Source organism: Eretmochelys imbricata, chromosome 1, assembly GCF_965152235.1.
Source record: "Eretmochelys imbricata isolate rEreImb1 chromosome 1, rEreImb1.hap1, whole genome shotgun sequence".
Taxonomy (NCBI): Eukaryota; Metazoa; Chordata; order Testudines; family Cheloniidae; genus Eretmochelys; species Eretmochelys imbricata.
Genome location: NC_135572.1, coordinates 45,110,455 through 45,128,835, shown reverse-complemented (window position 1 = coordinate 45,128,835; position 18,381 = coordinate 45,110,455). Strand labels below are relative to the sequence as shown.

Here is an 18,381-nt window from a genome sequence, read left to right as displayed (position 1 = left end):
TCTGCCTTTTCTGCATTATTATTGATAGTTCTACCATTTCCACTAGTAATGGACCAATACCACTGGTAAGCTGTTTTTTGTTTCTTATGCTTAAAAAACCCCTCCTTCTTGTTTCCCTTAACTCTGCTGGCCATAGATTTTCTGTGTATCTTTTAGCTTCCCTTATAGATTTTCTACAATTCCTAGCTTCTGATTTATATTATTTACTATGAACTTCACACCTTGTTCCATTCGTTATCTTTTTTTTTTATACCTGCATTTACTTCCCCTCGAAGCCAAGTTGTTTTTTTAAACAGCACAGCCTTCTTTCTCAGTAGTAGGATTGTAGCATTTTGGGCATCCAGTAAAATGTACTTAAATAATTCCCAATTATCATTTATGTTTTGCTGTTTAAATTCTTCTTCCCAACTGATTTGACTCATACTTGTTTTCAGCTTTGTAAAATTGCTCCTTTTAAAGCATTAAGAAAAATAGAAGACTGGTCCCCGGTTGGTGAGTGTAGAATAAAAGCAGGATACGTGAGCGGAATCACCTGTACTTTTTTTAACATCAGTGACAAATTTTGTACAAAGGAGTATACCACTTTCCAGGGTGTGTGTTTATCTGCTGTGAGAATTAGTTGCCACTTTGCTGTGTAAATTGCTGGGTTACGGATTATCATTAGATGTTGGAGAGTGTGCCACATAAAATGTTTCCCGAAACATTCTTAGGTGAGAAGATATCTCTGATTTATGACCTCTTGTGATATAGAACACTGGCTCATTGAACATTTGTCCCAGGGATTGCTGCACAAAGAGAGGAAAGAGGCTCTGTGGCCAGGGATTGAAATGTTGGGTAGGACTCCTAGGTGCTGTCTCTTGATGGCTGTTACTAGGCCTGGCTGATTTGTTGCTTTTGACATGAGGCTCCACTTTTCAGGCATCTTATTTGGCTCCCTGGACTCCCTGTTGATTTCTCCATGTTTGACTAAGGTTAGTGGCTGAGTCTCTCTCCTCATCTTCACTTACTAGCCAGTTAATACCCACCATGTACTCTGGTTCTCCTTTCCTAACAAGAGACACAGAAGGGGAGAGGAAGAAAAGAGCAAATGGGAGGGAGCACTGACCAGCTAGCAGAGGAAAGGGAGACAGAGAAGGAGTCACAACATCTGTCCTGCAGTCAGCCCTGGAGCACCCACGAAGTCGGCCCCTGTGGTACAGGTGGCATCAAGAGACAGCAGAGGGCAGGAGGAGAGTACTTCTTGGCAGAGAACTAGGCAATGGGCAGGGACAGGAGGTTATCTCCATCCATTTAGGGGAGTAGAAATCAGTTTCAACCCTTCAGGTGGGACAGGTGGGTGAAAGAGGTCATATTCTGTATTTGGGAGCAAGAGAAAGCTTAGGGGGAGGTGGGGCAAGAGAGGGGATGGGAGGAGAGAGAGGAGGAATTATCTTTCTTTTCTTGTATTTTACTTTTTATTAAGTCAAAGTTACAATAAAACTGTAACATACTGCATCATGTTCTTATGTTATGTTCTTATCATACGTTTCTTATTACTTATTCAGGATCAGGTTAATATTCAAAGAATCTGACTAAAGATAATGGCTTGCTGGCTGGGGAGCCCTTCTCCTCTGAGTACACTAAAAAGGGTGACCAAATTTCTGAATTTCATTCTCATTTTGGCACTTCTCTTGTGTACATACTTAGTATGAAAGCTTTTCTGTTACAAGGGCAGTGCATATTTTCCTATACCACAATTCCAAGGAGGAAAAGTCACATTTTTCCAATTATGTGCAATACAAAATCTTGTTCCTCACAGTAAAAAGAAATTAGTTTGTCATTCTGTTTAAAATGTAGATCTTTTACTGGAGCATTAAGTAAGCCGGTCAGGGTATCTCTAGGAAGCCGGCATTTTGTTATAAGATGAATTGCTTTGATAATTTCTTCCTCAAGCTGTCTAATTCCTGGTTACAACCACCACATGTGCAAGTATGTTCCTTTTCCCCCAGAAACCCTCCAACAGAGCACCTCTCTAGTAGCAAAAATATGATGGATATTTACTGGTATCCTATGCTGTCTGTACAGTAACTTATAAGAATATTCTTCATGAGCCACACAAATTAAAGATGTTTATCCCCTTTCCCAGATAGAGATCCGCTGTTCCCGATCAGTTTCTTTATCCAAATCTCTCTTCCATCTTTTCAGCTGAGTTTTCTTATCAACATCTTTTCAGTCAAAATTGCATATGTTTTAGAACTTAAACCCTTTGATCCAGCTTGCTCCTGGGTCAACTCCTCAAACGTGTCTAAAGGTCTAGATAGGAGATCCAGATTTCACCTTAAAATGTTTGACTTGTAAATATTGAAAATATGGGAGCTTTAAATTATTTACATTATTACATATCTCTTGATATGATTTCAAATGAGGACCCAGGAATAGCTGTCCAAACTGAGTAATCACAGCTCTTACTCACAACGAATAGTCATGTTGGTATTTCTAGAGATAAATTCCTGATTATTAAAGAAAGTGGCTAAGGGAGAAGGGCTAAGCAGCGGGAAATTTGAAAAATGTGTCCAGAACTGCTAAAATGGTCTGGATGAATGGGTGATTTATTTTTTGATGACCTAAATTTCTTTTTAATGTAATGATTACTATAAATAGCTGTATTTGGGCTCCAGTGCTGTTTGAGTTTTACCAAGTGTTTGGATAGTCTATTGTTAACTGAGTTGATCACATCTTTTAGTTGTGGTGCATAATAATGATAATAAACCAAAGTACGGGACGCCAGTCCATCGTATACGGTAGGATTAAACAGAATTTAGAACTCATCCTTTATCTTTTATGGTTCCATATGAATGTTAATAGTGTATCCTGCCAAGTTTTAATGTCATGTCAGGGATACCAACAAGGATGCATTGAAAGAAAAATAACAACGTTGGGAGGACATTCATCTTTACCAGAGCTACCCTACCTAGCCAAGAAATTTCATATTTGTTCCATTCCTCCAAGCCTTATTATTTTATTCCATAGTGAAGGGCAGTTTGCCTTAAAAAGATATTTGTTTCTTCACAATATTTATTCCTAAATATTTTAAGATTTCTTTACCCATTTAAACTTATGTAGCTGATAGCAGTTTGTTTTGACCCTTTCAGGAATATTAATTCCTAAAATGTTAGATTTACTGTAATTTATTTTGAAGCCCGATACCTGCCCAAATGTCAAAGCCAATTGTACTATAATTTTAATGGGACTTCTGGATCATGCAGATATAACAGGATGTTGTCAGTATGCAAAGCTATTTTGAGTTAACCCAGAAGACATTTTGATGCCCTTTTCTAAGGGGCTGTTTCTCACATTTATTGCAGATGGCCCCATTGTCAGGGCAAACAGAAGGCATAAAGGGCAACCCCGTCTCATATCCTTAGATAACTTAAAAGGAAGGGATTAATGACTATCAACCAAAGCAGACACATGAGGATGAGTATACATAGTCAATATGCCCACAGAAGACTGATTACCCAAACCAAACCTTACCAAAACCTGTCTAAGGTATTCCCACACCAACCGGTCAAAGGCTATCTAAGTATCCAAAGAAAGCAGTGCACAGGAAGAGTTGCTAAAATTAACAATATAGATTAAATTCACAGTTCTTCCAATATTATTAGATTGATGTCTACCAGCAACAAACCCAGGTTGGTCAGAGTGAACAAGAGTGACAGTCTGTTTGCTAGCACCTTGGCATAAATTTTAGCACCCACATTAAAGAAATAAGTCTGTATGATGCACAGTTGGTAAGATCTTTCCCTTCTTCAGGAATGATCACAATTTTTGCCTCTTTCCATGAATCTGGAATCTCATTCCCCTGTAACATACCATTAAATAAAATAGGGGCCAACATTTGCTTTAGAGCTCTGGAATACTCCTCAGAAAACCCATTGGGACCTGGAGCGTTACTGGATTTTAAACAGTTAATTACAACTTCAACTACCTGTGCAGCAATTTACTTATCAAGAGCTGCCCCATTATCCTCTGAGATCTGAGGTAGTTTCACTCTTCTCAAATGTCTGTTTATAAGCTCAGGATCTGAATGTTCTGATGCGTTCCAAGTATGGAAAAAGCAAATGTTTAGGAATGATCTTTCTTAACTGCTACTGAATCCTTAGAATACTAACGATAGGTGTTCTTAGGGTTAACATGAATTTCTATTCTTGCTATTGCATATATGATGTGAAGCCGTCATCAAAAATAGACCCATGCTCTGTGCACTGAATTACTGTAGATTGTTATAATTGCATACTACAATTTTTATAGTAGACAAAATTGCTAATTCTTCCCCAAAACATGCCTTCATTTTTCCTGAACTGAGTTTGTTGTAGTTTGAGTACACTGGTAGCGTATAAGCACATCCTCCCAGGAGGTCTGAAAGCTAATTCCTTACAGTTTGATGGAGGAAGTTGTTTATTCAGTAATAGAAATGAAGAAGGCATAGAACACAGTAATCCATATCCCTCATGCTAGCAATTACTCCATACAGTACAAATAGCACAACACATTAAAATTAAACAGAGTATAACCTGTGATTTTGGTTCCAGTTTGGTATTGGTTCCTTAGTTCTGATTTGCCATGTTAGTTCCCCAGGAGTGCTGGACCCCTTGGATTATAGAAAGCTAGCTGTAAAGCAGCTCCTCTCTTCTTGCCACATTTTAAGTAGCTCTTCACTCCTCCCAGCTGGCTGGCATAGCATTGCAGGATCTTTCAGACAGCCAGCATTTTGCCCACCTGACTCCCCCCTCCACCTTCCACCTGTCCTCCCTCCTTTCTTCTCCTGCTTCTTCCAAAGTGTCATTACTCATTCTCTGCTCTGCCATGCCCTCCAATTTCCTCCTCACTGGACATCTCTCGTGCCATTACTCTCCCCTCTCTTGCTCTACATTCAGCCTCACTACTCAGGAGCACCACATCCACCCTTTCTGTCAACTTGCACATCCCAGCTGCTTTTACCTTCTGACCCACCCCCTTCCCCAATTCCTATTGTTAAATCAGGAGCAAGAGAGTTAATTCTCCCAGAGAAATGTTTTACTCAGTGTATCGTCTTTCTTTTATATCCCCCTGTTTTGAAATCAGATCATGGCCTTCCCCAGGGTACTATAGGGCCAGTTTGTGACCTAGTTTATGCTGCCATGGAGGGGCATAGAAGTGAATAAGGAGCATAAATTCACTCCCCTTGACTGTCCCTGCAGGCCTTCTAGACTTCAGGTATTGGCACTGAGTAGCCCCTGCTACTTCCAACCTCCAAGCAGGTCCGTCTGCCCTCCTCACTACTGCTTACTTTCCCAAGCTGCAGAAAGACTGCTGAATTAGGCCCAGATTGTTCCACACTTACTCATGTTAAGCAGTAGTTCACCTTGCAATTAGTGCTACTTACGTCAGTGGGGCTGCTTGTAGAGTCCGGTGCTATTCAGTGTGAGTAAGGATGCCTGAATCTTACCTGTAAGTTACATGCAGTCACAGACTGTTTTTATCTATCTGTCTTAACAACCTCCAAGAAGTTCATTCAAGACAAATTCACCCTTACTGACTTCAGTGGCATTACAGCAGGGATGTATTTGGCCCTTGAACTGTGAAATGCTGTTCTCCATCACTTTTCAGACTCGATTAAAGGTGTACACAAAAAGAAATATAAATGTGCTAATACTGCAATTACTGACTGCAATTTTTATTCAGGTTCAGACTGCTTTAAGTTAAGTTTCAGAAATCATTTGAGACAGATGTCTCTGTCCCTTGGTAGTATTACCTCAGCAAATTGGCTGATAAAGTTTGGCTAGACTTCTGGAAATGTTTACGCTTCAGGTCATTTTTATTTGTATTAATTGTTGACCGAATCACTGACATTTAGGAGCTAACTAAGCAGGCAGTTTGTGAACTTGAGATGGCTCAAAATACTGCCTTAATTTTCAGGCAGTTCTCATTACTCATCTGACAAGCAACAGTATGTAGCATCCATGTCTCTCTTGCTACTAAGTATTTTGTATTTGCTATCTGGCTTCATGGAAGGTCATATCAAGGTCACTCAGTGTTGTGAATGAAAATAATCAATTGGTGAAAGTACATAACTTGAAACCTTGGTGTATTTTCTTCTGTCTAAAGAAGGCCAACCTTATTTAAGATAGAATGAACAGCATGTTTTTCTGTTCTGAAGTCACAGATGCATTCTTACAAGCACTTAGAAACCTTTGAACAAAAGGTGCTGTAATGGAAACTATTAATAATTTGTAAACATTTTTAACTCAAAATAACAGATTGTAAATAGTAGAGAGATCCATAGGTAAATAAACAAAATGCTCACTTTTCCCATTGCTATTACATTTAATCTTTTTAGTGTAAATATTTTATTAAAGCTAATGTTAAAAAATTATACTATACACAGGTTAAGAAAAGAGTGTGTGTACATCTGGGCATCGTGCTTAGATTACCCACAAATACAAAGGTTTGTTTTAAAAGTCATAAGATACACATAGTGCATAATCAGCAATAACCCAAATTTGAATAAATTTAACAATACAGTTTAGATATTAGCATCCAAGTATTTGGGTACATCACTCATGAAAAGTTATACTGAGAGTTGGTTGTGGAAAGCACAATGCTGCCAATGAGTGAAGATTGTCCCTCGGTAATTGAGAATTTAGGGTAGGTTGTCCAATTAGAAAATACAACCCATCAGGGAAGTATTTCAGTTACTTTCCCAACTGTGCTTCTCATCGGCACTCCAGCTCATCCCTCCTGCTATTGCTGATGTCCAGTGATGTGTTCTAAGTAGATGTCCCTCGATCACGTGATGGTGTCTGACACCATGAGTTGCCGCATCAGCTGAGCGTAGCATTGACTGATTCCATATTGTCTCAACACTCGCTCATTACTGGGGTCCTTATGCACCCAGGGCTCCAATGATCAGAGGTGTAATTCTAGTAGACATACCTGAAAAATGGTTCAGGCTTTAGCCATAAATTGTGCCAAAGCCAAAGTCCTGGAAATTAGTTTTGCAACATGATATTTGTTGTGACCAAACTAAAAAACAAAACCCCGGAATAGATTTTCACTAGTAATGGTAGCATGGCTGTTTCTGTTTTAGATTGCTGTGGAAATAACTTTTGTTCTGTTCAGTTAAGCATCTCAGTTAAGCAAAAGAAAAAAACCCTATATTACAAGCATATTTGACTCTATGGAAAGATCCGTGAAATAGAAGACATCCCCATTTCACATCAAACTATTCTAAAGTGCAATGCAGGCATTTCCCTCTTCTGCAGGATTGTTAGCAGTCTGGCAAACTGTGTGGGAATGGTTGTGTTTACATATATATAGAATGGCTTTCAGTTGGAAAGTGAAATCCCAATAGAAAGTGATTTATGTGATATTTCAGAATATTGAAGAAACTTACATTTGCAATCTATTTGTCTAGCTGGGAACTTGAAGATCTCAGCAATCCCACAGAAAATCATAATGGTTGCCAGTATGTGTATTCTGTATGCATGTAATTATGATGGTCTTACCTGTATTCTTCACCTTGCATCCAAGAGGATCTCTCAGCAATCTACAACAAATTGATGTATAAATTATACACATGAATCACTTCATTCATCTCTAAAACACACCAGCCTCTAGGGTGAAGCTTGTCAACTGTTTTCGCAGTGCACAGAAGCTTAGCAACAGTTTAGGACAGGAAGTGAAGAATCTGTAATACAAAAAAAAAACCCTTATACTTCTGTCATAGTTTTTTTATTTATTTGGTGGCAAGATGCATGAGAAAACATTTCAGCATATATAATAGGGATAGAAGACATTTCTACCCTCATTTACCCTTAAGCAGTCATTGATTTCAGTGGTGTTCTGTGGTGTACCTGGGCCTCTAACTCAGCGTATGTTTACACTACAATCAGAGGTGTAATTCTAGCACATGTAGACATACCTGAGCTGCTTCAATCTAGCTAGCTTGAATAATAACAACAGTGAAGCTGTGTTTATGCAAGCCAGCCCAGTAACCTGGGTGTGTACTCAAGTGTCCAGCCAATGCTGATGCCCGTTCTGCTGTGGCTTCTCTACTATTGTTATTTGAGGTAGCTGGACCAAAGCTAGCTTGTATATGTCTACACGTGCTACAGTCACACATCTGATTGCAGTGTAGACATACCCTCAGTTGAATTTGTAGCGTAGAAGGAGTCTTACTGATTTTACCTCCTATTGTAGAAAATTGGTCCGCTGGTATGTCTCCATCTTCCAAAAGGTGTGGATGTTCTGGTCTCCATATGTTTTTTGATTAACCTCAACCACAAAGCCATATTATCCCATAAGGTGAATGTGTAGGGGAAATCCTGACTGTATGTTAATGCTGAACTTAACTGGAGTAATTTGTGTTCTTCAGTACCAGCAGATGTGTAGTCTGTAGGGAGCAGTTTGGCTACATTTATTTTTTTTACATCTGTCTGTTAAATCAGAGATGCAAATTGAAAATGCAGCACTCAGCAACTGCTTGTGGATTTGTAGCTCTCCCTGGAGAAATGTGGTTTCATAAAACAATGAATGGATTACAATGAGGCATAAATATAGTATTTTCATTTGGCAGATATAACCCTGCTCCAGTATTGTTCATATCAGATAGACAGAAATGGTACCTTTTCCTGTAGACCAGCATACAAAGAAAGGAAGCACAGCTAAGCATGAATACACTGAGACACATATTTGACAGTTAAGTTGGCACCAGTTTTTAAATTTTCATAGCTCTGGGATGAGCAAAAAAGGATACTTTGTTTTGCAACACTGTGTGTTGGAGATCATACCAGAATGGACATTGCTTATAGAAAATGTCAGATGCAGTTGGTGCTAGAAATCCCCCTGGAAGCAATGGAGGCATCAAACCATCGATACTGCCAACCCCAAATGTTCAAAAATCATGAATCCGGCTCCCTAGAAATAACGAGATTGGCTTTCAACTCATGCGATTGTGTACAGATAATAGATTTGGTGTTCTTTTGGTTTGCCTTATGTTTTCTGAGCCTTTAGGGTGCACATTTGGAAGCTTTCTTCACAGGCACAAAGACCAGGAACTTACTTTTTCTTTAACAGTGAAGACTGAAATCATCACATATCCACTTGACTCCAGGAGCTGGGACTTTAAGGAAAAGAATAATTATCATAAGATGCATGAGAAAATCATGAGAGTTGGCAACTCTGAGTCCTTCCTTCTAGGCCACAGTCTGTGAGGGAAGCCCCATCCAATCTTCAAAAAAAGCAATAACAATGTAGTCCATGCTGCGTAGTCAGGCACTCAGCTTTGCCATCTGTGTTCTCAGCTAGGAAGCTGGATAGACCAAGTATATGCTGAGCCATTCTACCAGGAAGCAGGGGGTAAATCAGCTTTGCTTCTAAAGGAGAGCCTAGTGGAGAAGCATGCAGGCAAGTACCATTTCAGTGGACTGCCCCAGCCTCTGAAGAGTCCTTTCTCCACAGATTTCCAGGATCCATGGGCAATTTTTGTCCCTTTACTTTACAAATATGTCCGAAAAGCCACTCCCCTAAAACTTGAATAAACCAGTAGATAACGTAGACACACTTCTGGAGAGCTGTTTTGTTAGAGTAAATCTGGTGAAACAACATGCTGTGAATTTCAATTCATAACCACTGATTTTCAAAAAAAACAGAAGAGAACTGTGAATCTGGTAGTAGATTAATAAGCGGTCAGTTACTGAGCATCTTCTTTATCAAAGTACCGTGCTTGAGTAGGGGTTAATTAAAGTCTTTGTTATCTAAGTCTGGTGGCCTGAGAGAGCCTGAACCAGGAGTGAAACAGTGAGGGCTACATTTTTAAAACTATGCGTGCAGTTCTGCGCACACGAAACAATACACACCATTTACATGTACATGTTGGAAAATTTGGTCCTGAGAAACTAACATTTTCAAAAATGTTCAGAACTGGCCTAACTCTGCTTCCATTGAAGTCAGTGGTAAAACTCTGCCTATAACGGGAAGAGAGACCACTGTAAGCACTTCTGCAATTCCTACCTTAACAGTCTGAGGAAAAGGTTGAGAGCTGAAGATTGAGTCATTTGGGAAGATGGTAAAACAATAATAACATGTATCCCTTTTCAACAGTAGATCTGAAAGCATTTTCCAAATGTAAGTTTTTCTGGAGTAGGCACTGGGAGGGAAGTTTAAAAAATCCATAATATTTTGAGGGGGAAGCAGTGGCAAAAGCCATGGAAGAACCAGGCCCCATTTATTCTAACCCACCTTTAAGTCTGAGAATGTGTCAAGGATGCTAATGCTGGTTTAGAGAGACAGTTGGAATACAGGGAAAGAAACATTTTTTTTCCTTTTTGTGTGTGTTTGCACTTTAGGCAACAAGAGCAACCCTGACCCATCACTGTACAAACCTGGGAGATTCACTGGGCAAAGAAAATGATATAGCTCTCATTATTGATGGCCAGACTCTGAAGTATGCTCTCTCGTTTGAAGTGCGGCAGTGCTTCCTGGACCTAGCACTGTCCTGCAAGGCAGTCATCTGTTGCAGGTAAGAAATGTCGGGATTTTCTCCAGTGAGAAACTGGTGTGGAGCTGGTGTAACTCTTCCTCTTCACCTGCCATTTTTCCCCTTCAGGTTTACAGCACATGCAGGAAATGTAAAAGAAGGAAACTTACAGGTTAATATTTAAGAGGAGATGAGCTGTCTGCTGTAAGTCGCTTGTTTATTCAAACACAGTTGTGAGCTACCTGTTATGGAACAATTATTGGGAAGCAGGGCTGCATACTGGGACTATCCCACAAGGGCTGTGTGCAAGAAATATTTCCCCTCTAATGGCTTCTCTGTGGTTGCTGCAGCTGCTGTAGCTACCATAGCTATGCCCCCCTCCTCCCGCACTCTGCAGGCATGTGTGAGTGACTGGCAGATCAGTGTAGTCTTGGATTTTACTTCTCCCCTCTACTAACCCAAAACCCTGCGGTCAGAAGACAGAAAGAGCCCCTGTTCAGTGCCCCAGGGATGCATACCCTTTTCATGGACTCTCCGTGTCTTGAATGCCCCTCAGCAATGGAACTATCTTGGCTCTCAAAAACTGTACTATCCTGATGAGCATGGTATTTAAAAGATAGATAGAAAATGTCATGGCTTCAGATGAACAGGCAGGATTCTCCCCTATTTAAAAATAGAAATGCTTTTTAATTATGCAGATTTTCCTCCAAATTGAGCCTGATAGCTTTTTATAAAGTGATAGGAGATAATGAGGAAACAGGCCTTCCTGACCCCTTGATTATAGGAGACGTTGAAGAATAGGAGCTGTGATGTTATACCTGTGATCATGCTTAAGCAGGGGGAATTAAATAGCCAGAGGTTGCCTCCACTTGGTATGGCAGCTCTTCATTAAGCAGAGCTGCACAGAGAGGCAAGGAAACAATATTAAATATCTTAGCATGTACAGAAACCCCAATAGTACAAGTTATTAGATTGTAATTCATTTGTGTGGCCTTCCCTAGAGGGTAGCCATCTATGATGTTCTCCTGCTGAGTAGTCTCCTGCGATGGCTTTGAGCTCTGACAGGGTTTAGTGTTCAGCATTTTTCTGTGTTGTAATCAAAGAACACTGTGAAAATTCCATTGCTGAGTTTAAACCTTTTGATGAAAACAGACGAGTTGAGGAGATGAGTGTTTGTATTACTAGGCTGTTTTTATGGGGTCTTTTTTTTGGAAGAAAAGGGGCACTCAGAAGACTGAGTAATGAAAGAAATTTCCCTCCTTATTGTTTTGAAGGTTAATATGCAGAAGACTTCAATTAATACCTTGTAGAAGTAGTAATGGTAATATTTGATAATATTTTCATTGAAAGTGGGGGGCAGAGTCTGATTGCATGGTGGTAGTTGTTGTGCAAAGTTTTTCACACATATTCAAAGCAACTACAAATATTAGCTAATTAATTCTCACAATACTGTTGGTAATTAGGAAAATATTTCCCCATTTTATAGATGGAGAAAGAAAGAAACAGCAAAATTAAGACCTGTATTTTCAGAAGTGGCCTCTAATTTGGGGTGCTTTGGTTTCTGAGTGGCTAACCTTAGACACACAGGGCTAGCTCCACAAAGGGATTTAAGGACCTAAGTTCAAAATTTAGATCCTCAGAACTCCTGCTTAGTTTTTGCCTAACCCTGTCGGCACCTGTTTCTACTGGTAAAGTCCCCTAGGCACCTGAATTTCTGCTGGTGCTCATACATACCTCCCCGCAAGTCCTGAGGCCATTCAGCTGTGTAGCACCTACCTTATGGCTAAGCCAGTGGGATCCTCAACCTGGGCATTCTCCCACCTATCTCGCCTGCAGTTCCCAATCTAATAGCATTTTCAGAGGCCCTCTTAGAGTATAATTACCAGACCAGGCCTACATAGGTTGAGTGGAGAGAGGTGCCTATGCTTCCCTTCTACCCAATTGCTAGCCTAGGGGTTAGAGCACTCACCTGCAATCCCTACTCTGCCTGACTTGGAGCAGGGACTTGAACGCAGGTCTCATACCTCACAGGTGAGATGCCCTGACTGCTGGGCTATGAATATTTTTAAGTGGGGCCCCGTCTCTCCTGCTGAAACTGTTCCACATTGTACAAAACACTTAAATATTAATTGAAGCAGGAACTGGAACCTAGGTCTCCCAGGAGAGTGTGCGAGCCAGTAAACTATAGAGTAGTCATTGTATCTCTGGCCCAGTGCCTATGTAAGTGTTTTTATACAAAGTGGAACAGCTTCAACAAGAGACATTGAGAGCAACCTGCTCCAGAATAGCCCAGTGGTTAGGCTACTCACATGAGAGACCTGGGTTCAAGGTAGGGTTGCCAACTTTCTAATCGCACAAAATCAAACATCCTTGCCTTGCTCCCTGCCCCTTCTGTGAGGCCCCCCCACAATCCATCCATCCCCCCGTTGCTTGCTCTCTCCCACCCTCATTCATTTTCACCGGGCTGGGAAGGGGGTTAGGGTGCAGTAGGAGGGGTGAGGCTCTGGCTGGAGGTGCCAGCTCTGGGTTGGGACCAGAAATGAGGGGTTCAGGGTGCAGGAGGGGGCTCCGGGCTGGGGCAGGGGGTTGAGGTGCGGGAGCTGGTGTGGGCTCTGACTGGGGGTGTGGGTTCTGGGGTGGAGCTGGGGATGAGGAGTTTGGGGGCCATGAGGTGGCTCTGGTCTGGAGCTGAGGGGTTTGGAGTGTGGGAGGGGAATCAGGACTGGGGCAGGGGGTTGCGGTGTGGGAGGGAGTGCGGGCTCTGGCTGGGGGGTGCGGGCTGGCGGTGGGGCCAGGGATGAGGGGTTTGGGGTGCAGGAGGGGGCTCAAGCAGGGGTTGGAGTGTGGGGTGTGGGCTCTGGGAGGGAGTTATGGAGTGGGAGGTGGTTCCGACCTGGGGCAGGGGGTTGGGGTGTGGGCTCCAGCCAGGCAGTGGTTACCTCAGGCGGCTCCTGGAAGTGGCTGGCCTGTCCCTCCGGCCCCTAGGCACAGGGGTGGCCAGGGGGCTCTGCGCACTGCTATTTGCGGCCAATGGGAGCTGTGGAGCTGGCGCTCAGGGTGGGGACAGTCCATGGAGCAGTGAAAGGCTCTGGCAGAGGGGAGGCAGTGGGGAAAGAAAAGAGCCAAGGAAGGATCAGACCAGTGGGGACAGCCTGATCCCCACATCATAGCAAAGATCTTTCCAGCAAGCTGGAAGAAAGTATAAAAGAGGGGAAATGACATCATCACTTGGCCTCTCCTCCCCTCCCCCCATCCAACTCAACACCTGGAGGACAAAGACTTTGAACTGAGGGAGTTTGGTCCCAGGCTGGAAAAGGGTCCAGTCTGTGTACTGAGGAACTGTAACGTGCTTCTACCATCTGTCAGGGTGAGAAAAGCTGTGATTCAACTCTTGCTTAGACTAACAGTTTAGGATTTAGAATGCATCTTTACTTTTTATTTTCTTAAGGTAACTATCTCTGATCTTTATGTCTACTGCTTATAATCACTTAACGTGTCTTTCTGTAGTTAATATATCTGTTTTATATTTTACCTAAAACAGTGTGTTTTGTTTGAAGAGCTTGGGAAATCTCAGCTCAGGTTAACAAGGACTGTTGCATGTCCACTACCCTTTTGCTGGAGTGGCGAACTATGTAATGAACTGACACTGGCCAGACTTCTGACCCATGCAAGACAGGACAGTTCTGGGTTGCCAGGCTGGAAAGCTGGGAGGAATTGGCTGGAGCCTACCAATTGATGGTTTATGAGTGGCTGGGAGATCATTCGTGTAACACGGTTGGGAATGTCCCTGCCTGTGGACGTCTGTGTAAGTGCATTGCCTATCAGAGGTTTGTAGTTTGACATCAGTGTAGCAGTGTGAGGGATACCCAGGCTGGTTGGTTTTGGAGGGCTCAGTAGTTCTACAGTCTAGGTTGCACCCTGGGGACCTCATCACACCCCTCTTGTGTGTATGCATTATATAATGTAGTTTTTAATTACATGATTACATGCTATCACAGAACCCCTCATTCAGTGCACAGGTTGGATGTTCCTCACTGAAAGGGTCATTATTCAATATTTCTTTCTATGCTCATCATTCAGTGTCTAGCCTTAAGCCTTATTTACTGCACACCATCCAAACCTTGCACTGAACACAGAAATCAGGTTCCTCATGGGATATGTGATACAGCATGGCCAGAAGGCAGCAGGAGAGTGATATAGGAGAGATATGTAAGTCCCAGGATGAGGAGAAGCCTTATTCCCTGTAGAGGGAAGAAGGTTTCTATAGATTAATTAAAAGCACCTGAAGCTAATTAGAGCACCTGAAGCTAGTCACCTGATTAAAAAAAAAAACCCTGCTTCAATCAGCCAGGGAAAGGAGTTGGAGCAGAGAACAGTTTGAAGGAGTTGGAGCAGAGGAGAGTTTGGAGAAGTGCCGTGGCTGGCTAGAAGACCAAGACCCTAGGTAAAGAGACATCCGGCTTGTGCAGAGAGAGAGAGGACAGGAAGCCCCACAAGCTGAAGAGCAGGAGAGGGAAGTAGCCCAGGGGAAGGAAGCACTAGTTCAAGTGGTTTACCACTATCCCTAGGGCCCCTGGGCTGGGACCTGGAGTAGAGGGGGGCCCAGGTCCCTCCCTCTCCACTACCCTTCTCTGGGTTACTAGTGGAACAGTAGATACTGTTCAGGGGCAGGAAACTGCTCCCTGAACCCCACCCCCCAAGAAGAGGAAGTGCGGGACCCATGATAATCGTACCAGCAATTTGCCACAGATATTTTATGTTGCTCATCACTGTCATATTTTATCTTCAGAACACTCCTATGAGCAGTAGAGCAATATTACTCCCCTTATACATAGTTTTTAGTATACATGGATTTTGTAATTAGTGTTAGTGTAAATAGTTAGTGTAGATAGAGAATTGCTATCATCGAGGAACTCCCCTCACCCGAGAAGGCGGGCATGCCCCAGTCCCTGGCTTCAAACCTTGTGCCTCCTGTGGAAAATGTATGCCCATCAGTGACCTGCACTCCAGCTGCTTGAAGTGCTTGGGAGAAACTCATGTGAGGAACAAGTGCCAGATTTGTTGGGAGTTTCGACCCCACACCAAAAAGGACAGAGAAATAAGGCTGAAAACTATCCTAATGGAAGCCGCCCTCAGACCAACCTCAGAGCCAAGTTGCTCCAATTCTGCACGAAGCACTTTGGCTTTGATACAAAGCCCTCCTCCGGCACCATGCTCTTCGTGGCACTGTTCACCATCTCCAGTGTCAAGGAGAAGCACAAAAAGCAGCGCACTGACAGAGGGCGCTCGATGGTGCAGAAAAAGGACAAGCCTGGGGAAAGCAGCACAGTGCAACCTATGCTGGGCCACTCCTGCACCCCCAGTCCCATGGTGGCACTATCAACTCTGCCCAGAGTGTTGAGGCAGGACCCACCTCCAACACCCAGAAGCCTCCGTGGTGGTACCAGCGGTCTGACTGTTCCATCGACTCTGGAGGCCTTTGCAGTGGCCAGGGATTTACTATCATTCCCGGTCTCCCTGACTCCAGTGGGACAGCTATTGGCTCCAATAACTGGGAGCAGGAAGGATCAGAGAGCATTAAACTCCTTTCTGGCACCGGGCACTCCCGGCACCCTCTAGGGGCAAACTGGGCCTAATCCTGTCATCACGGCCATCTCCAGTCCACCGCCAGTGCCCAGACTCTGAGCACTGTATGGAGGCAGAGTGGGGCATCACTCCAATGTGGTCACCGAGGGAGGATCATCAGAGTCCAAAGGGGAAACCTACGTGTAGTCTAAGCCTCACTAATGGTACCCAGCCTATGTGCCACCAGACCTCAGCCGGCACCTGGCCAATGGCTCAGTGGCCATAGTGGAACCCTTGGGGGTTTCCCCCAGTACCAGGTCCTCCCTCCCATTGATCATACTCGGTGGTTTCAAAGAGGTGGGCTACCATCCCTTCCCACTCGGCACTGGACCCCAACTCTGGTACTGACCCCAGTACCAACATCCAAGATATGGCTCCCATGGATATCATTGAGGCTGAGAGAGAGGAAGCAGCCCCCCACCCCTCCTCATAGGAACATAAGGACGGCCATACTGGGTCAGACCAAAGGTCCATCTAGCCCAGTATCCTGCCAATGCCAGGTGCCCCAGAGGGAATGAACAGAACAGGTAATCATCAAGTGATCCATCCCCTGTCGCCCTCTCCCAATGTCTGGCAAACAGAGGCTAGGGACACCATCCCTGCCCATCCTGTCTAATAGCCACTGATGGACCTGTCCTTCATGAATTTATCTAGTTCTTTTTTGAACCCTGTTATACTCTTGGCCTTCACAACATCCTCTGACAAGGAGTTCCACAAGTTGACTGTGTATTGTGTGAAAAGACAAGGCTGTCTCAGGGTCCAGTAGCTCGCTTCCATAGGTTGACTTCAGGGCCCAACAGGACTTTTTGAAGAGGATAGCACCTAACCTGGGGCTGGAGATTGAGGAGCTTAAGGAAATATCCTACAGCCTTATTGACATTCTGGCTATGGCAGCTCCCTCCACAGTGGCCTTACCATTAATGGGTCTGGTCAAGGCCCTCTGGCAAACTCCTTCTTCTCTGCCCTCCCCCCTCAAAGAGGACAGAGAAGAAATATTATGTGGCAGCAAGCGGGTTTGAGTACCTGTACTTGTGCACACACCCGGGTTCCCTGGTTGTGTTGGCAGCCAACAAGAGGGCCAGGCAGGGCCAGACAAGTGTTATCCCTCAACAAAGAGACGCAAACAAACTGGATCTCTTTGGGAGAAAGGTTTATTGAATGGGTAGCCTTCAACTGTGTATCTCTAACCAGCAAGCTTTTCTGGGGAGATACGATTACAATTGGTGGGACTCCCTGGCCAAGTTTAAAGACTCTCTGCCTCAAGATTCAAGGCAGGAATTCACTGCCCTTTTGGAGGAGGGTAAGAATGTGGTCAGGACCAATATCCAGGTGGCTCTGGATGCAGCCAACATGGCAGCCAGGACAATGGCCTCAGCTGTCACCATGAGGCATTGCTCTTGGCTCCAGTCTTCGGGACTTCCTCACGAGGTCCAGAAATCTATCCAGGACTTCCCTTTTGAAGGCTCCTCACTGTTCTCAGAGCAGACAAGCACGAGGCTTCACTGCCTGAAGGACTCAAGGGCCACCCTCCAGTCCTCCTCCGTCTCTCCACCTCCCCCCCCACTCCACCTTTGCCTGCTTCTGGATCTTCTCACCCAGGACCGGGGCAGAATCCACCACCTCAATCCCAGCCCCCTTCGCCTCATGGTCCGGTTTTTGGTCGGAGCTTGCGTACAGACAATGCCTGTTTGACACTGGTGGGACTCATCCTTACACACAGTAGATGGGCCTCCACCAGAGTATGGTACACAGAAAAATGGATGCATTTCACCTCCAGGGCTTGGCATCATCGCCTTTCACTATCACCACCTGCCTCGTCCCACCACGACCTGCTTCCTGAAGGGGCTGCTGAAAACCTTCCCGCCAATGCTTGTGCCCATACCCTCCTGGAACCTCAATCTTATGCTCTCCGCTCTCACCACAGCCCCCTTTGAGGCCTTGTCCATGTGCTCCCTCTCCCACCTCTCCATGAAGGTCATTTTCCTTGTGGCTATCACTTCTGTTCGGCAGGTCAGTGAACTGGCCGCCATGATGGCCAATGCCCCTTATACGGTCTTCCATAAGGACAAGGTTTCCTTATGCCTGCATCCCAAATTTCTCCCAAAGGTGGTCTCAGACTTCCACCTCAACCAGTCTATTCATCTCCTGATCTTCCATCCTAAGCCACATGCCACTCCTGTGGATAGAACCCTGCTCTCGCTTGATGTCCGCCTTGCACTTGCGTTCTACCACGACAGAACCCATGCCTTTTGTGCCTC

At 44.0% G+C, this 18,381-nt stretch overlaps 1 protein-coding gene across 2 annotated transcripts in view; it reads left to right on the top strand.

Annotated features, from left to right (window-relative positions):
* The window catches only part of ATP8A2 (ATPase phospholipid transporting 8A2), a 668,324-nt gene that overhangs the window by 288,649 nt on the left and 361,294 nt on the right, over positions 1-18,381 (top strand). For both annotated transcript variants that reach the window (XM_077809582.1, XM_077809591.1), the window contains one exon: positions 10,368-10,540. In XM_077809582.1, the coding sequence (XP_077665708.1) occupies positions 10,368-10,540 (173 nt within the window). The remainder of the gene's footprint in view (positions 1-10,367; positions 10,541-18,381) is intronic.